The sequence below is a fragment of the Nicotiana attenuata genome, chromosome 3 (assembly GCF_001879085.1).
Source record: "Nicotiana attenuata strain UT chromosome 3, NIATTr2, whole genome shotgun sequence".
NCBI lineage: Eukaryota > Viridiplantae > Streptophyta > Magnoliopsida > Solanales > Solanaceae > Nicotiana > Nicotiana attenuata.
The window spans coordinates 67,472,555-67,489,836 of NC_031991.1; the positions used below are offsets into that span (position 1 = coordinate 67,472,555).

A 17,282-nucleotide genomic window follows, 5' to 3' on the forward strand; every position below is an offset into this window, starting at 1 on the left:
CTGTTGCCGAGCGATTCATATATATATATATATATATATATATATATATATATATATAGAATCACTTCTTGTTTTTCTTCGGCTTTTTAAGAATAATCTACGATGTCTTTTGATAATTGGTCCGAGATTTTTGGATTTCGGGTTAGACCCTTGGGTTTTTGCTGTTGCCGAGCGATTCGTAATGGTCTAAGGTCGACCGTTCAGGGCTCAGTCCCCGAGTCGGGTTCTCGACTCGGGTTACCGACCTTTAGGTCTAGAAACCAGTCCTGAGATTTTTTTGGGCCGGCTGTTGGGTTGTTGTGACTTTAAATCGGCCCTGAGGCTCATTAGGCTGGCCCGTAGGCTTTTACGCATAGGGTCGGTACGACCTTTAATTTTGAGCTGGCGACAGTGGCTCTTACGCCTTTGCCCTTAGGCATATTTAGTTAACTGTTTTGGGCTCAGTCTTCGAGTCGAATTTCGACTCAAGCTTATTGACCCTTGAGTTTTTGAATTTTAAGCTGGCCCTTAGGCTTTTACGCATTGGGTCGGCACGACCTTTATTATGGGCTGGCAATAGTGGCTCTTACGCATTGGGTCGGTACGACCTCTTAGTGTAGGCTGGTGGTAGTGGCTCCTACGCATCGGGTCGGTATGACCTCTTAGTGTAGGCTGGCGACAGTGGATCTTACGCATCGGGTCTGTACAACCTCTTAGTGTTGGCTGGAGACAGCGCATCGGGTCGGTACGACCTCTTAGTGTAGGCTTTATCTTTCCCTCGTTAAAGACTTTTGAAGTTTTATGTTCGCCCGACTCTTCGACGGTTCGATAAGAACCTCAATTGTGAGCCATTTATATGGCGATAGATGAGCACCTCGGGAGGTTTTGCTAGATGGATAAATGATTTCGAAGCCTGTAGTTTAGAGTTGATATGATCGAAGCTCTTTCGCTTAAGTCGAGGGTAGCTTGATTAACCGGTTCTTTTCAAAGTTTTTTCGAAGTGATTGAAGGCCTGTGATTTTATAGCTACGGTCGGGCGTCCCCGAGTCGCGTTAATTTTGTTGGTACAGCCTTGTGACCGTAGTCATTTGTATTTGGTCGTAGCCTTTTAGTCCCCGAGTGAAGTAATTTCGAGGGTACGCCTTTTTAGGGGTCGTACAAGTTCGGATATATAGCCTTAACTTTTAAGATCGGGATTATGCCTTTTGTAAGGTCTTACAAATTTTAACATGCCTTGCTGGAGGTCTTACAGATTTGGTTACTTGGTACAAGTATGATTCATGCCTTGCTTGAGGTCTTACAGATTTGGTTACTTGGTACAAGTATAATTCACTCCTTGCTCGAGGTCTTACAGATTTGGTTACTTTGTACAAGCATAATTCACGCCTTGCTTGAGGTCTTACAATTTTGGTGTTGCCTTATAATGGTCTTATATTGTTGATAATGCCTCTTGGAGGTCTTACATTTTCTAGTATTGCCGCATGGAGGGCTTCCGGGCTCGAGGTCGCCCGCTTGGGTTCTTACAGCCACGAGTTTCTGATAGTTTGATGGGGTGATAATCAACGTCAGTCCCCGAGACGTCAAAGTTTCTTCGGCTCTGGAGCCATTCTTTGTAAACTAGATGCTACCTCATTGAGGGCTTACGAGTTTGAAGTTTACGACCCGAAGGTCGTATGGCCTCGAGTTTTTGGCGTCAGTCCCCGAGTATTCGAGAAATTTTTCTGGCTCTAAAGTCGTTTCTTGTAAAAGTAGCAGGTTTCTTTGAAGCGCAAAATGTATTGATGGAAAAATATTTCTTGATTACTTGGCACAACTATACATGTTTTCGTTGCCAAGGGTTCAATTTATTCTCTGCGGACACGGTTCATTCGACTGTTTGGCCCGATACATCATTTTCCTATTGAGACCCTTTTTGGCTTATCTCAACTTCTTCGAGGGGGTGATCTCCCGGGGGATATCCCCCAGCATTCGAGGTTGATTGAAGAGAAGCCTTAATACTTGTTAAGTTTTCCTTAGGTAGCACATATTTGTTTCCTCGCTAAAAACCTTGTCGGGAAAACCCGTCTTGGGATAAAATCCGGTCGAAGGAAAAGAGTGCAACGCATGCTTTAAAACCTAAGGTCTTCAAGCTGGAGATGCTTTGGCGTCTTTCATCGAACAAATTAGCAATAGTAGCGTCTGGGCATTGATATGTTCCAATTGCTCGAAAGTTGTTCGCCTTCTATGGTACCGAGCTTGTAGGATCCTTTGCCGACCACCCCAAGGATGCAGTACGGTCCTTCCCTATTCTGGCCTAGCTTTCCTTCATTAGGGTTTCGAGTGTTCAGGGTGACTTTCCTTAGGACCAAGTCCCCGACTCCGAAATGTCGGAGATTTGTTCTCCTGTTATAGTACCTTTCGATCCTTTGTTTTTGGGCGGCCATTCGGACCAGCGAAGCTTCTCGCTTTTCATCCAATAGCTCGAGAGCCGCAGTCATGCCTTCTCTGTTTGAGCTTTCGGTAGCGTATAGGACCCTGGCGCTTGGTTCCCCAACCTCGACCGGTATCAAAGCCTCGGCGCCATATACCAGAGAGAAAGGCGTTTCTCCTGTGCTTGATTTTGGAGTTGTTCGATATGCCCATAGTACTTCGGGTAATATTTCTTTCCATTTTCCCTTTGCACTTTCTAACTTTTTCTTCAAGTTTTGAATGATGGTCTTGTTTGTGGACTCAGCCTGGCCGTTTGCGCATGGGTGGTAGGGTGTAGACAAGATTCTTTTGATTTTATGATCCTCGAGGAACTGTGTTACTTTTCTTCCAATGAACTGCTTCCCGTTATCACATGTTATCTCGGAAGGAATTCCGAATCAGCACATGATGTGGTCCCAAATGAAGCTAATGACTTCTTTTTCTCTTATCTTTTCGAAGGCCTGCGCTTCCACCCATTTTGAGAAGTAGTCAGTCATAAATAAAATAAATCGTGCTTTACCTGGTGCTCGGTAGAGGTCCTACGATGTCCATTCCCCACTTCATGAATGGCCACGGCGACAAGACTGAATGTAGTTGTTCACCGGGTTGGTGAATCATTGGGACAAATCTCTGGCATTAATCGCACTTACGGACGAATTCTTTGGTATCTTTCTCCATGTTGTCCCAATAGTAGCCTGCTCTGATTATTTTTCAAATTAGGGAATCGACATCAGAGTGATTTCCGCACGTTCCCTCGTGAATTTCTCGGAGCACATAATTTGTGTCTCCCGGCCCCAGATACACTGCTAGAGGCCCATCAAAGGTTCTCCTGTACAGAGTTCCGTTTTCGTCGAGCGAGAATCGGGATGCTTTGGTTCGTAGAGCCCTCAATTCCTTTGGGTCCGCGGGTAGCTTCCCACTTTTCAAGTAATCGATATATTTGTTTCTCCTATCCCACATTAGGCTGGTGGAGTTGATCTCGGCGTGGCCTTCCTCGACTACTGATTTGGATAGCTGAATGACAGCCCCGGGAAGTAAGTCATCTTCCTCGACAAATGTCCCCAGGTTTTCAAGGGCATCGACTTCGCTATTCTGCCCTCGAGGTATGTGGACCAGGGTCCATTCTTTGAAGCGGTGCAATGTGACTTGAATTTTGTCTAGGTATCTTTGCATCCTGTCTTCTCGAACCTCGAAGCTCCCATTTACCTGATTTACTACCAGAAGGGAATCACATTTTGCTTCGATGACCTCTGCTCCTAGGCCTTTGGCCAATCCTGCAATCATAGCCTCATACTCGGCTTCGTTGTTAGTCAATTTCATAGTTTTTATAGATTACCTAATTATGCCGCCCGTAGGCGGCTTCAAGACTATAACGAGTCCGGACCCTTTCACGTTCGAGGCGCCGTCGGTGAACAAGGTCCATACCCCCGAAGATGTGCCCGTTTTCAGTAGAAGTTCTTTCTCTACCTCGGGCACGAGGGCAGGTGTGAAGTGGGCTACAAAATCCGCCAGAATTTGGGACTTGATAGCCGTACGGGGCTGGTATTCGATATCGTACCCCCTAAGTTCGATTGCCCATTTGGCCAGTCGGCCTGACAGATCGGGCTTATGCAATATGCTTCGGAGAGGATACGTTGTTAAAGCACAAATACGATGGCATTGAAAGTAAGGTTTTAACTTTCGAGACGCACTTATTAATGCAAGAGCTAACTTTTCCAGGTGCGGATACCAGGTTTCGGCATCTCCTAGGGTCCGACTTACATAATAGACAGGGAATTGCGTACCTTGCTCTTCTCAAACCAGTACACCGCTACCTCGGACACGGCCAGGTTCAATATAGTGTTTCATCCTCCTTTTGGGTGTAGAGTAAAGGTGGGTTCGTCAGGTATCGCTTCAACTCCTCTAAAGCACGCTAGCATTTTGGAGTTCATTCGAAGCTATTTTTCTTTTTGAGCAGGGAGAAGAAATGATGACTCCTGTCCGACGACCTTGATATGAATCGGCCCAAAGCCGCTATTCGCCCAGTCAGTCGTTGTACGGCCTTTACATTGTTCACCGCCGTAATCTCTTCGATGGCTTTGATTTTATCAGGATTGATCTCAATTCCTCTGTTTGACACCATGAAGCCTAAGAACTTGCCCGAGCCCACTCCTAAGGCACATTTCTCGGGATTGAGTTTCATGTTGTAACTTCTGAGGATGTCGAATGTCTCCTGCAAATGAGTTAAATGGTCCTCTACGCGTAGGGACTTAACTAACATATCATCAATGTAAACTTCCATGGAATTGCCTATTTGGCTTTCGAACATCTTATTAACTAGGCGCTGGTATGTGACTCCCGTATTTTTTAGCCCGAAGGGCATCACATTATAGCAGTGCGTACCGTATTTCGTGATGAACGAAGTTTTTTCCCTATCCTCGGGGTTCATTTGAATTTGATTATACCCCGAGTAGGCATCGAGGAAGGTGAGGATCTCGTGGTCGGCCGTAGCATCGATCAAGCGATCGATATTGGGCAACGGGAATGAATCTTTAGGGCATGCTCTATTCAAGTCTTTATAGTCTACGCACATTCTTAACTTATTCCCCTTTTTGGGAACTACCACCCCCGGAGTGGTGGAATGATAAACGTGAGTGTCGCCACTTTCTCTATTCTCCTCCCCTTTTCTGTCGTTTCTTCTTTATTCCCCTTAGTGTTTGTTTACCTCTTTTTTTGCAGCTATGGGACGCCCACCTCGCCCTATTGCAGGAATAAGGGATTGGGTAGCTCATTTTCTCTCTCATGCAGTGGAGACTCGAGACTGAGCTGCTTTCGTAAAGCGTTTTGGGCCGAGAGTCTCGTCTGGTAAGTGTTTCCCCTTATATCACTCATTGGTTATGTGTCATTGTATGTTGTTACAACTTCTTTCTTTTTGATAACAGGTCGAGGAGCTTCTAGGCTAGGGCTCCAGTCCCTACATTTCGACAGGCCGTTGCTGCTGCAAGGATGCAGTTTATACTGGCTGAGTCCATTCGGGAGGTTCGGACTCAAACGATACAGACAGGAGATCCTTCTCGTGAGATGGTCGTGAGGGAAGAGACCTCTTTCGTGTCGGTCCATCACCCCGCAGACGAATCCTCTAATAGGGATGAGTCATTTTTGAGAAAAAGGAGGAGAGTAGAGCTCGGGGAAGAGGTGGTCGTGGACGCTGGTAGGAGTAAGACGGGCGCTTGGCAGGCGCCACCTGTTCCCTCATTTATGGCCGACGCTATTGCGGCGGGAAGGTCTCCTCAAACGGATGGGGTGTACCTAAGAGGTGGTTCCGTGCGTTCCGCCGAGGGTGGTGCATCTTCTAACATCGGAGGGGGCCTTCGAGTCGAAGGCGACGGCTCAGGCTCGAATGTCGACCCGGCAGATGTTCGTGAATTTTTAGAGTGCCATACTCATGTGGAGGTTAGGATGGAGGGCTCTGATCGGCATATCGTTGTCCCTGGGGATTATAACATGTTGTCGAACTGCGATCAGGTGGCGTCTGTCCTAACCCCTTTAAGTGCCGCCCCCGAGAGCGAGGCTCTTAGAGCGATGAACGACATGGAACTATCCCGGAACGTTGCTGGCATGGCCTTGCGGGTAGATAACTTTCTCTTCCATTTGGTTGTTGGGTTCGTGCTATTATTTTTTTTTGTCTATCTTTTGTTTTGACTTTTTCTTGTTGTGCCAGACCCTTATCATAGAGATCGAACGTGAGCGCCGGGAAAGGAAGAGGACGGCCGTCTATGAGATGTTCTCCAAATATCAGGAGTATCGCACCAAGCATCGTGCGATGGCCGACATCTATCATCAGGACCCCGAGTTCCAACTGTTCCGTGAACGGCTTAAATAAAGTGAGGACCAATTGGCACGCAAGGTCGAGGAGCTGCGAGAGCGAGACGAAGATCTCATGAAGGTCGTTGCCCGTAATAGCAAACTCGAAGCGTCCCTCAAGGCTAAGGAAGAAGAGCTTGAATTGAGCAGGGGGTGATGGCTGAGAACACCGATCTACAAGCTAGGGTAGCCAGCCTGACCACTGAATTGGGTGTGAAGGCGGCTGAGATCGACGGTCTTAAGAGCGAGCTGAGCATGAGCGCTGATAGATTGGCGACCGTCATTTCCGAAGCGGCAGTGGTGGAAGATACCCTTCACGTCTATAGGTTGGAGCGGACCAAGGAGGAAGAAGCATCTGCGCTCAAGGTGGCGAGACTTGAAGGACGTGTCAAGGAGTTGGAGGCAGAGCTGCCTATATTGACCGGGCAGGTGGTGTCGCTGAGAGCGGAAGACGTGCGCCGGGACTCGCAGCCTTCTATGTCTCGTGCTTCAGCCAGCCTTGGCATACCTCGTCGTTTGTATGAGTTGTGGCTTCATGCCGAGGCTAAGCTCGATGTTTATAAGGCCTTTCATGCTGAGGGGAGGGAGTCTTAAGCAGAGCTTCAGGGCGTGCATGCCGAAGCTTGTGCAGCTCGTGAGGCATGCGGGTATGATCCTCTTACGCCCGACGGGGACGATATCAATTCCGATAATGCAAACCGTCTTGCTTCAGACTCTTGTTATGAAGATGCGTATCAACCCGGCGGTGATCTGTAATATTTTGGTTTGTACTTACTTTTGTTGTAGGATTTTGTAGGGGCGTACTTGAGCCCGTTGTAAAGGTAGGTGTAAGTAATATTTTATTGTGATGAGGGAATTGTTTTGTTGATTTTGTGATGATCTTTGCTTCATTTATGGTATCCTGGTACTTGTCGAATTATTAAGTTGATTTTGCTTCGGGTGAGGTCGGACCTTTGCTCTTTTGGCGATGGCCTTAGCTCTTGGGATGTTACTTTCGAGATAGCGTCGAAGTGGGATCCCGTCGTAGTTCGAGTGAAGTCAAACTCGTTTTTCGTCGATGGCCTTGGCCATTAGGATGTTACTTTCTATCTGGCGTCGAAGTAGGATCCCGTTGTGGTTCGAGTGAAGTCGAACTCGTTTTTCCGTCGATGGCCTTGGCCATTGGGATGTCACTTTCGATCTAGCGTCGAAGTAGGATCCCGTCGTGGTTCGAGTGAAGTCGAACTCGTTTTTTCATCGATGGCCTTGGCCATTGGGATGTTACTTTCGATCTAGCGTCGAAGTAGGATCCCGTCGTAGTTCGAGTGAAGTCGAACTCATTTTTCGTCAATGTCCTTGGCCATTGGGATGTTACTTTCGATCTAGCGTCAAAGTAGGATCCCGTCGTAGTTCGAGTGAAGTCGAACTCGTTTTTCGTCGATGGCCTTAGCCCTTGGGATTTTACTTTCGTATATTGGAGATTTGATTACAAGTCGAACTCATGCTTTTGTCATTGGCCTTGGCCATTGCAATTTTCATTCGTACATTGGAGATTTTGATTGCATTTCCGTAGAAAGTACATGTCGACTTTGCGAATACTGTGAATACAGTGGCTATTTATGCCTAGTCCCTTCATTACTTGGCCTGGAGATCCTGTCACCGGGCGGGGTAATGAATAATACTTCGAGCCTCGAGGCGTCTCCTTTGCTGCCTCATTAAAAACCTCACTGAGAAAACCCGATTGGGACAAAATCCGGATGAGGGAAAAAGAGTACAGCTTAGACGGCACCTCTTTTAAGAAGTGGAAGTATTTGAGGTGGGCGATGTTCCAATTATTTTGTTGTAGCTTTCCTTCCATTGTCTCCAACTGGAATGCTCCCTTGTTTGTTGCGGCTGTGATTTTGTGTGGCCCGTCCCAATTTGCTCCTAGTTTTCCTTCATTGGGGTCTTTCGCTACCTGGGATTTAGCTTTGAGGACGTAGTCTCCGACCTTGAGAGGTCGTATTTTGGCCTTCTTGTTATAGTACCTTTCCGCTTGTTGCTTTTGGGCTACCATTCTTACGTGAGCCATATCTCTTCGCTCCTCGACTTCATCCAGGTCTTGTAACCTGCTTTCGTCATTACTTGGTCCGCTCTCATTAGAGTATCTTAGACTGGGCTCTCCGAATTCGACGGGTATGACCGCGTCCGTCCCGTAGACTAATGAATATGGTGTCTCGCCTGTGCTAGTTTTTGGCGTGGTGCGATATGCCCATAGTACTTCCGGCAGTAGTTCGGTCCATAGCCCTTTGGCGTCCTCGAGCTTCTTTTTCAGTATATTCAGAATCATTTTGTTGGATGATTCGGCTTGGCCATTGCCGGGGGGATGGTAGGGTGTGGAGAGTATTCGTTTGATGTGCCATTTCTCGAAAAACTCGATTGTTTTCTTTCCAACGAACTGGGGCCCATTATCGCAGCTGATTTCTTTGGGAATGCCGAAGCGGCATATTATATTTTTCCATATAAACGCGATAACTTCTTGCTCACGTATTTGAGTGTATGCACCTGCTTTCACCCATTTAGAAAAATAGTCAGTTAAAACTAAGAGAAAACGTACTTTACCTCGTCCTGCGGGGAGGGGTCCGACAATATCCATCCCCCACTTTATGAATGGCCATGGCGAAATGACGGAATGTAAGAGTTCTCCTGCTTGGTGTATTATTGGGGCGTATTTTTGACATTTTTCACACCTTTTGACGTAATCTGAAGCCTCTTTTTTCATGGTGGGCCAGTAGTACCCTGCACGGATGAGGCATCGGACTAGGGCGTGGTTTCCTGTATGGGCGCCGCAGTGGCCCTCGTGTACTTCTTCTAGTACTCGCCTTGTCTGATTTGTCCCAAGACATTTGGCCGGGGGGCTGCCGAACGTTCTTTTGTAAAGATCATGGTTCATGAGGTTGTATCTGGCCGCTTGTATTTAGAGTTTTTTAGCTTCTTTCCTGTCTTGTGGGAGCGTCCCTTCCTGCAAATATGTTACGATATTGTTGCTCCAGTCCCAAGTTAAGTTTACAGAATGTACCTCGACTTGGTCTATTGAGGAGTGGAGGAGGGTGACTACGTTTTCCTTGTTTATATTTCTGGTAGCTGCTGCTAGTTTGGCAAGACCGTCTGCTTCGATGTTCTGCGCCCTAGGTATCTGGTCGAGGCGGCATTCGTCGAATTCTTGTAGCAGTTTGTGAATTTCTGACTAGTATCTTTGTAATCTTTGTTCTTTGATTTGGAAAGTCCCAGTGACTTGGTTCACCACGAGTTGAGAGTCGCAATCGAGTACGAGCCGCCGAGCGCCATATTCGAGGGCTAACTTTAATCCTGCAATCACAGCTTCATACTCGGCCTCGTTGTTAGTCATTTAGGGGCACCGTATGGACTGGCAAATTACTTCGCCCGTAGGGACTTCGAGGTCGAGTCCCAGTCCCGATCTTGAGGCATTAGATGCACCGTCGGTGTAGAGGACCCAGAGGTCAGGGTGTGAGGAAGCACGGAGCGCTTCCTGCTCTACTTCAGGCAATATTTCTGCGCTGAAGTCGGCGACGAAATCAGCGAGCACTTGCGACTTTATAGCGGTTCACGGTTGGTAGGTTATATCGTGCTCGCTTAATTCTATGGCCCATTTGGCCAACCTGCCCGATAGTTCGGGTTTGTGTAGGATGCCCCTGAGGGAGAAGGTCGTCACCACTTTTATGGGGTGACATTGAAAATATGGTCTGAGCTTCCGTAAAGCTATGACTAATGCAAGGGCTAATTTCTCAAGGTGGGGGTACCTTGTTTCTGCATCGACTAAGGTTTTGCTGATATAATAAATTGGAGATTACGTACCTTCGTTCTCACGTACCAGGACCGCACTTACCGCGACTTCGGAGACTGCTAGGCACACCAGGAGGCACTCGCCCGGATCTGTTTTGGCGAGTAATGGTGGTGAGGACAGGTACGCTTTCAGTTTTCTTAAGGCGTCAACACATTCGGCAGTCCATTGCAGCCTATTGTCTTTCCTTAATACATTAAAGATTCAAACCAACACTGAGAAAGCTCAATAAATAAAGAGCATTTTAGTGGAATGGCTTATGGCACCTGTCCGATGACCGCGAGATGAACCTCGACAGGGCAGCTATTCTCCTTGTCAACTTTTATACCTGCTTTTTGCTGGTCAGTATCTCTGGTATTCCTTCCATGGCCTTGATCTGATCCGGGTTGACCTCAATGCCCCTTTGCGATACCAAGAAGCCAAGAAATTTTCCTGAGGTTACGCCAAAGGCGCACTTTTCGGGATTTAATTTCATCCCATATCGTCTCAATATTTTGAAGGCTTCTTTCAGATGATCAATGTGGTCCTCCTTCCTTTTTGACTTCACCAACATGTCACCGATATAGACCTCCATAGTCTTTCCGAGTTGTTCTTTGAACATTTTGGTGACTAACCTTTGATACGTTGCCCCTGCGTTTTTGAGTCCGAACGGCATAACTTTGTAGCAGTATGTCCCTTGGTGAGTGATGAAGGTGGTCTTTTCTTGGTCTTCGTCTGCCATTAGAATTTGGTTGTAGCCAGAATAGGCATCCAAGAAGCTCAATAGTTCGTGCCCTGTCGTTGAATCGATGAGTTGGTCGATATGTGGCAACGGAAAAGAATCCTTTGGGCATGCTTTGTTTAGGTCGATGAAATCGACACACATCCGCCACTTCCCGTTCTTCTTTTTTACCATGACCACATTGGCGACCCACTGGGGATACTTTGACTCTCGGATGGAGCCGTTAGCGAGCAACTTATCAACTTCTTCGCTGACTGCATCGTTAATCGTTGTGTTGAACTTCCTCCTCATTTGTCGCACTGGCGGGTAAAGACGGTCGACATTCAGCCTGTGCGTGGCGATATCCTTTGGGATTCCTGGCATATCTGAGTGGGAAAAGGCAAATAAATCGGCATTGTTAGTTAAGAACTCATGAAATTTACCTGGCTCTGAGAGGTTATGTCCGATATAAGCTTTTTTCGTGTTGTCGGTACTGTCTAGCTGAACGGGATCGAGATCTTCTATGGTTGCCTTGCAAGCTTCTACGACATCTGGGTCTTTGATGGCCTCTATCTGTATATCGGGTTTGGTTCCCGATATGGCTGATTACTATGCTTTTGCACTTGCCCCCTTTAGTTGTTGGGTATGTGTGCAATCTTGGGCGATTCGATAGCATTCTTGGGCGGTGCGTGGTTCGCCTCGGATGGTAAATATCCCCCACGGGGTGGGAAATTTAACCACTTGGTAGAAAATTGACGGGACGACTCGCATGGCGTGTATCCATGGGCGCCCCATGATAGCGTTGTAGGCTGTTTCTTGGTTCATGACGTGAAACTTTGTTTCCAGGGTGACCCCTACTGCTAGAACGGGCAACATTATTTCTCCCGAGGTCCGTTCCACTGCATTGTTAAAACCCGTTAGTGTTATGCAACGCGGTACTATCTTATCCTCGAGTCTCATCTGTGAGAGGACCCGTGGATGGATAATACACGCGCCGCTTCCATCATCCACCATTATTCTTTTTACATTGGTATCAGCAATACGTAAAGTTATAACTAAAGCATCATAGTGAGGGAAAGACAAACCGTTGGTATTCGACTTATCGAAGATGATACTATCTTCGAGGTCGTCATACCGTTCATGGGCGATTGTTCGCTTGAGTTTGTGTGTGGTGGTGAATTTCACATGGTTGATTACCTTATCGTTGCCACCACCAATGATCATTTGTATGGTACGGGCTGGTGAAGGTGGTTTTGGTGGTCCTTGAGGTTGATCGCGTCCACGAGCGAAGTTGGTTCGTCCTCGTTCGCTCAGTAGTTCTTTTAGGTGCCCCTGGTTTAACATTCTTACCACTTCCTGTCGCAGACCTATGCAGTCTTCGATCTTGTGTCCCCTTTCCTGGTGGAATTCACACAGAATGTTCGATCTCCGGGTGCTTGGATCTGACTTCATCTTTTGCGGCCACTGCACCTTTGTGCCTAGCTTTTCTAGTGCGTATACTATTTCTGAAGGAGAAATGCAAAAGTTATGAGCAGAAAGCAATGGAGGCGTACCTCTTTCATTTCGGTATGGCCCGGTATGTCGGGACGTGATGTCTGCTTGTCGTGGTGGGGGCGGGATGGATGCCCGGATGTAAGGCTGATGCCTTTCTCGATTGAAACGGGATAGTTGATCCCTTCGACCATCGTTGTGGTGCTCTTTCCTTGTTTCGGTCTGGACCGATGTTAGTCGTTGGAGCGGCCCATTTAAGTCTTCCTCATCTACTCTTACTTCAGCGCAATAGGCATTATGGATTTCTTCCCACGTGGTGGGAGGGTATTTCATGAGTCTGCTTAGCAATTTCTTGGTTGCTTTCGACCCGCTTCTGTATAACCCATTTAGGAAGGCTGCTACCGCCATTCCCTCCGAAATGTTTGGTAGGCTCATTCTTACCCTGTTGAATCGGGCTAGGAAGTCCCGAAGTCCTTCGCCCGTCGTTTGCCTAACGGCGAAGATGTCATTTACCCTGGCTTTCGCCTTTTTCGCTCCCGCGTGAGCGGTAACGAACTTGGCTGCCATTTCTTCGAATATCGATATTGACCGCGCTGGCAGTTGGGAATACCATGTCAACGCTCCCCTCTGTCAGAGTTTCGCTGAATTTTTTCAATAGTACCGAGGGAACTTGTTCTTTCGACAGATTGTTGCCTTTTACCGCGGTGACATAGTGGATTAGGTGATCTTCCGGATCCGTAGTGCTGTTGTATATTTTCACATATGGAGGCATTTTGAATGTTTTGGGATACTGTGGGGGGCTGCTCCTTCACTGTACGGCTGCTCGACGAATCGGACGGCATCACGTTTTGGTAGCAACTTCGGAGCGCCCGGTATTTTATCGACCCTTTCCTAATGTTCCTTTATCTGATCGCGGATTGTTTTGTTCTCTTTTTCCATATCTTCCATTTTCTTTAGAATGGTCGTGAGTGCATCATTACCTGCATCAACGACAATGTGAGTGTTACCTGTGAGTGGAGTTTCCGGCTCACCGGCGATAGCTGCGGTTTCTGCGAGTATTGTGCCTCCGATGTTCCTTTGAGTGGGCTTGTCGAGTATGCTGCTCAAGGTGTTTGTCAACCATTCCTCTAATAGCCTTTTCATAGCTAGTGGTGTTTCTCCTGCTGCGGATGTTGAGGTTTCCTTCTCACGTGAGATAGTCACGATTTCGTGAGGGGTGGACATGGTATCTCCCTCAAGTGTAGCACTGGGCGTTACGTTTTCATCGTTTTCCCTACCAGCTTCGTCGATGGAGCTTAGCAGGTTGTTCGTGATGCCGACTATCGCCTTTAATCTTGCTTCTCCCTTTCCGGCCATTGCTGAGCTTTGTGAGGCTATGAAGAGGCGATTACTTCTTTCAAGGATCTAGATGAAACTAAAATCTTGTCTATAGAAATTCCCACAGACGGCACCAAATTGTTTAACTCAAAAGATATTATATCCTTTTTGAATAGATCAATCAAAGAAAATATGGGGTAAATCTTAGGCAAGCATAATAATCTCTAGAACAAAAAGAGTATAAGATGAACACAACGGATAATGTCTCCTGATCTTCTGAGGATCAAAGATTGAACGTTAGAAATGCTGGTAGTTCTTTTTAGAAAAGTATTACAATTAATGTTCTATCTTAGAGAAAAGTTGAAAAAAAAAGAGCCCCCTTTACAAGATTGTTCTCTCACTATATATAAGGGACAGATCGCTTCTAGATCCTAAAAAGCGTATTACAGGGAATATTCGAAGGAATATTCCTAACACTCCCTATCGAACCTACATTGAGCTACGAGGATCTCGCTGTTGGTCGTGTTCGTCAGTGGTCGTGGTCGTCAATGGTCGTGGTCGTCCAAATTTTGACCCATACAAGTATATATGTAATAATTCTCGAGGCAAGATATGAAATTGAGAGTATCGCAATCATACTACGGAATAGGGATTGAAAAGATCATTTGAATAATTTTCTTGATTATCTTTTACAGTTTGTTTGGATGGTTATTACATATCGTTTCATAATGTATCGTATTGTATTGTATTGTACTGTACTATATCGTTTGATGAATACAATATTTGGATGGATTGTGTCGTTTTACCATCGTTTCATAGTATCATACACCAGTAATATGATGAATATACTTGCAATATTATAAAGAAAAATTATGATACGGTATATAAAAAGGTAGGGTAAATGATAAAATAAAATTATATAATAATAATGAGGGGTGATTGAGAAAAAAACACAAGGAAACGACGCGACCACACCAAATCGGTCGTTACATAAAGTGGCACATTTCATCATTACGTAACGATGGATTTAACGATACGATATAATAAAATTTAAGTAACAATCAAAACAAACATTGTATTTAAAGTAACAATACGATACAATAGGTAACAACCATCCAAACAAGCTGTTATCTACTTAATGTGTTGGCTAGTCGACACGACGGGCAAATAGGGGAAGACATAGAGGGTGTTTGGCTAAGCTTATAAGCTGGTCAAACTAGCTTATAAGCACTTTTCGACTTATCTACGTGTTTGGTAAAGTTAAAGTGCTTATAAGCCAAGTGCTTATAAGCCAAAAATAAGCCAAAAGCCATAAGCTGGTCACCCCCAGCTTATGAATTTTTAGCTTATAAGCACTTTAAGTTTGACCAAGATTTTTACTATTTTATCCCTAAAATATTCCTTTTCAAAACAAAACACCTACATCGATACCCACTGCCTCACGTATTTTTTCAACCTAGACCCCCGCCTCTTCATGTCTGCAATTGTCATTAACTATTTGAGGTAAGCAAATTCTCTATTCCTTTGCATATTTGTATCTATGTGATTGTGTATTAATCTTTGAACTGTATGTAATAAACGAGGACATATCAAATTTTTGGTGTATTGCTTTCTAAGTGTTGTGGTGATGAAGACGGTGTTTCTCTTCAAATATTTTATTATATTTAGATTTATTTTTTACTGAGAAACTTATGTCAATTTATTAATTATAAATAACTTATGACTATATGCTTATCATAAAATAAATTATATTTATCATAAAAATTACTTTATCTAATCATAATTGTATTTAAAATAAAATGACAAATAGAATATTTTGTATTTGAATCGATCTGAAATCTAAAATTTTGAAGAAATTACGCCTTTATAAGTGTAAACAATTCTAAGGTTATTCAAGTCATTTTAACAGAAAAATAACTTATCAGCACTTTTTTATCAAATACTGCAGCAGCTTATTATCAATTTCAGCACTTGTATCCAAACACGTAACTGCTTATTTGTTAAATCAGTTTCAGCACTTAAAAGTGTTTTTCAGCACCTAATGCTTATCAGCTACTTCAAATCAGCTAATCCAAACGGGCTCATGGAAGGCCTTTGAGGTTTGGAAAATGTTATACAATTCAAATCCTGGAACGAATACAATCATGTTATAATTAATTTACAATCAAGTTTACAAAAGGTCAATTACATTCTATCTTAGTCCGTTAAATCAAACAAGTTTTATTGGAAAAGTCATAAATCGACGAGTAAGTATATTTTAATTATGATTAAGTGATAAAAGTGTGTAAACATAAAACATGTCTGATATTCATTAATTGGTATACATACTGAGTGCGAATAAATTTCTTCGTCATGCACGCCTCGCCTAAAGTTACATATCTTCTAATAATGTTATTAATTTAATTATGCACACTGATACGCAAATCATCACGCCTTACCAAATGTTTTCAAATCAAAACATTTGAAAAACTCAAGTTTTTATTAGTTCCCAAAGGGCCTTACTAAAAACCCCAAGTCAAATTAAGGGACCTACTCGAGTACACCACTATCGCTTGATAGTATTACTAGAATTTCTTAACCACGTTTTTAATATATATTATATTAATTTCTTAATTATCTTTTAATCTTCTTATTTGAGTTTCACTAAAATCTATACGATGATTATATAATTCTTTTAATTTAATACATATATTTTTATTACTTGTTGTGAGATAAAACGACAGTTATGATTTTGTTAAATCGTGTGATCTTATTTGCTCAAACAAATAAATTGTACTTTGATATGATTAACATTCTTTAACAATGCCCCCACATAACGCATTATTAATACTAGTATCATCAAAATGAAGTAGTAGCTCAACATCACCATCGTTTTCAAATTTTAATTATTTAATTAACAATGGCGAAATCAAGAACTATTAGAAATGAACTTGAATTTAGAAGACCGGATGAAATATATTTAAGTTTCCTAAGTTTTATCTTTTGCTTTTGGTGATTTTTGTTACGGAATAAAAAGAAATGGATGGGATGCAAAGGGAAGAACGCAATAAGTAAAATATAATTATTGTATTGCCACAAATAATTGAAAATGAACTACTAATTTTGTTGAGGGATAATTCTTCATGAGTACTATGGTGTAAAATACATTACATATTAATCTTTAAGTAATTTTTTTTAAAGAGCCCAAATTATGTGCACACAAAATGTATAGGTTGTTTACATTGACTTACAACAATAGATAACTCTTCATAAAAAATAGTATTATTTGTGTCTATAACTTAGATACTCCTCAAATTTTTATATCCTAGCATTCTTTATAACTTTAAAAAAAAATTATGTACTATAATTTTTTTTATATATTATCGGGTGACATGTTAACTTTTCATAACAAGTGACATTAATAACCTTACAACATTAAAAAAAAAAAACCTTCTTCATCACATTAATTAAGAGTATTACTTTGCAAAAAGAAAAAGAACATTTATACTTTTAGAATAAAATCCTTTTTAAAAAGAAGGCATTGCCATTCTTATATAACTTCCAATATACCACAAAGTGTCAGAACAACGGCACAGCACGCAGACGGCTCCGCCCGAGAGGAACAGAAAGAGTACGGCAAAAGTATCAAGCAAAAGGCGCATGCCCTGAGCAGAGACGCCGCATTGTACCGTTGTGCAGGTCTTT

The 17,282-nt window shown here is 43.8% G+C and overlaps 1 protein-coding gene across 1 annotated transcript; it reads right to left on the reverse strand.

The window, feature by feature from the left end:
* On the reverse strand, window positions 7,863-8,578 carry LOC109224461. The gene is made up of 2 exons (XM_019389040.1): window positions 8,025-8,578; window positions 7,863-7,956 (listed from the first exon to the last, which is right to left on the reverse strand). The coding sequence occupies exons 1-2, from the start codon at window positions 8,576-8,578 to the stop codon at window positions 7,863-7,865; spliced, it is 648 nt and encodes a 215-aa protein (XP_019244585.1).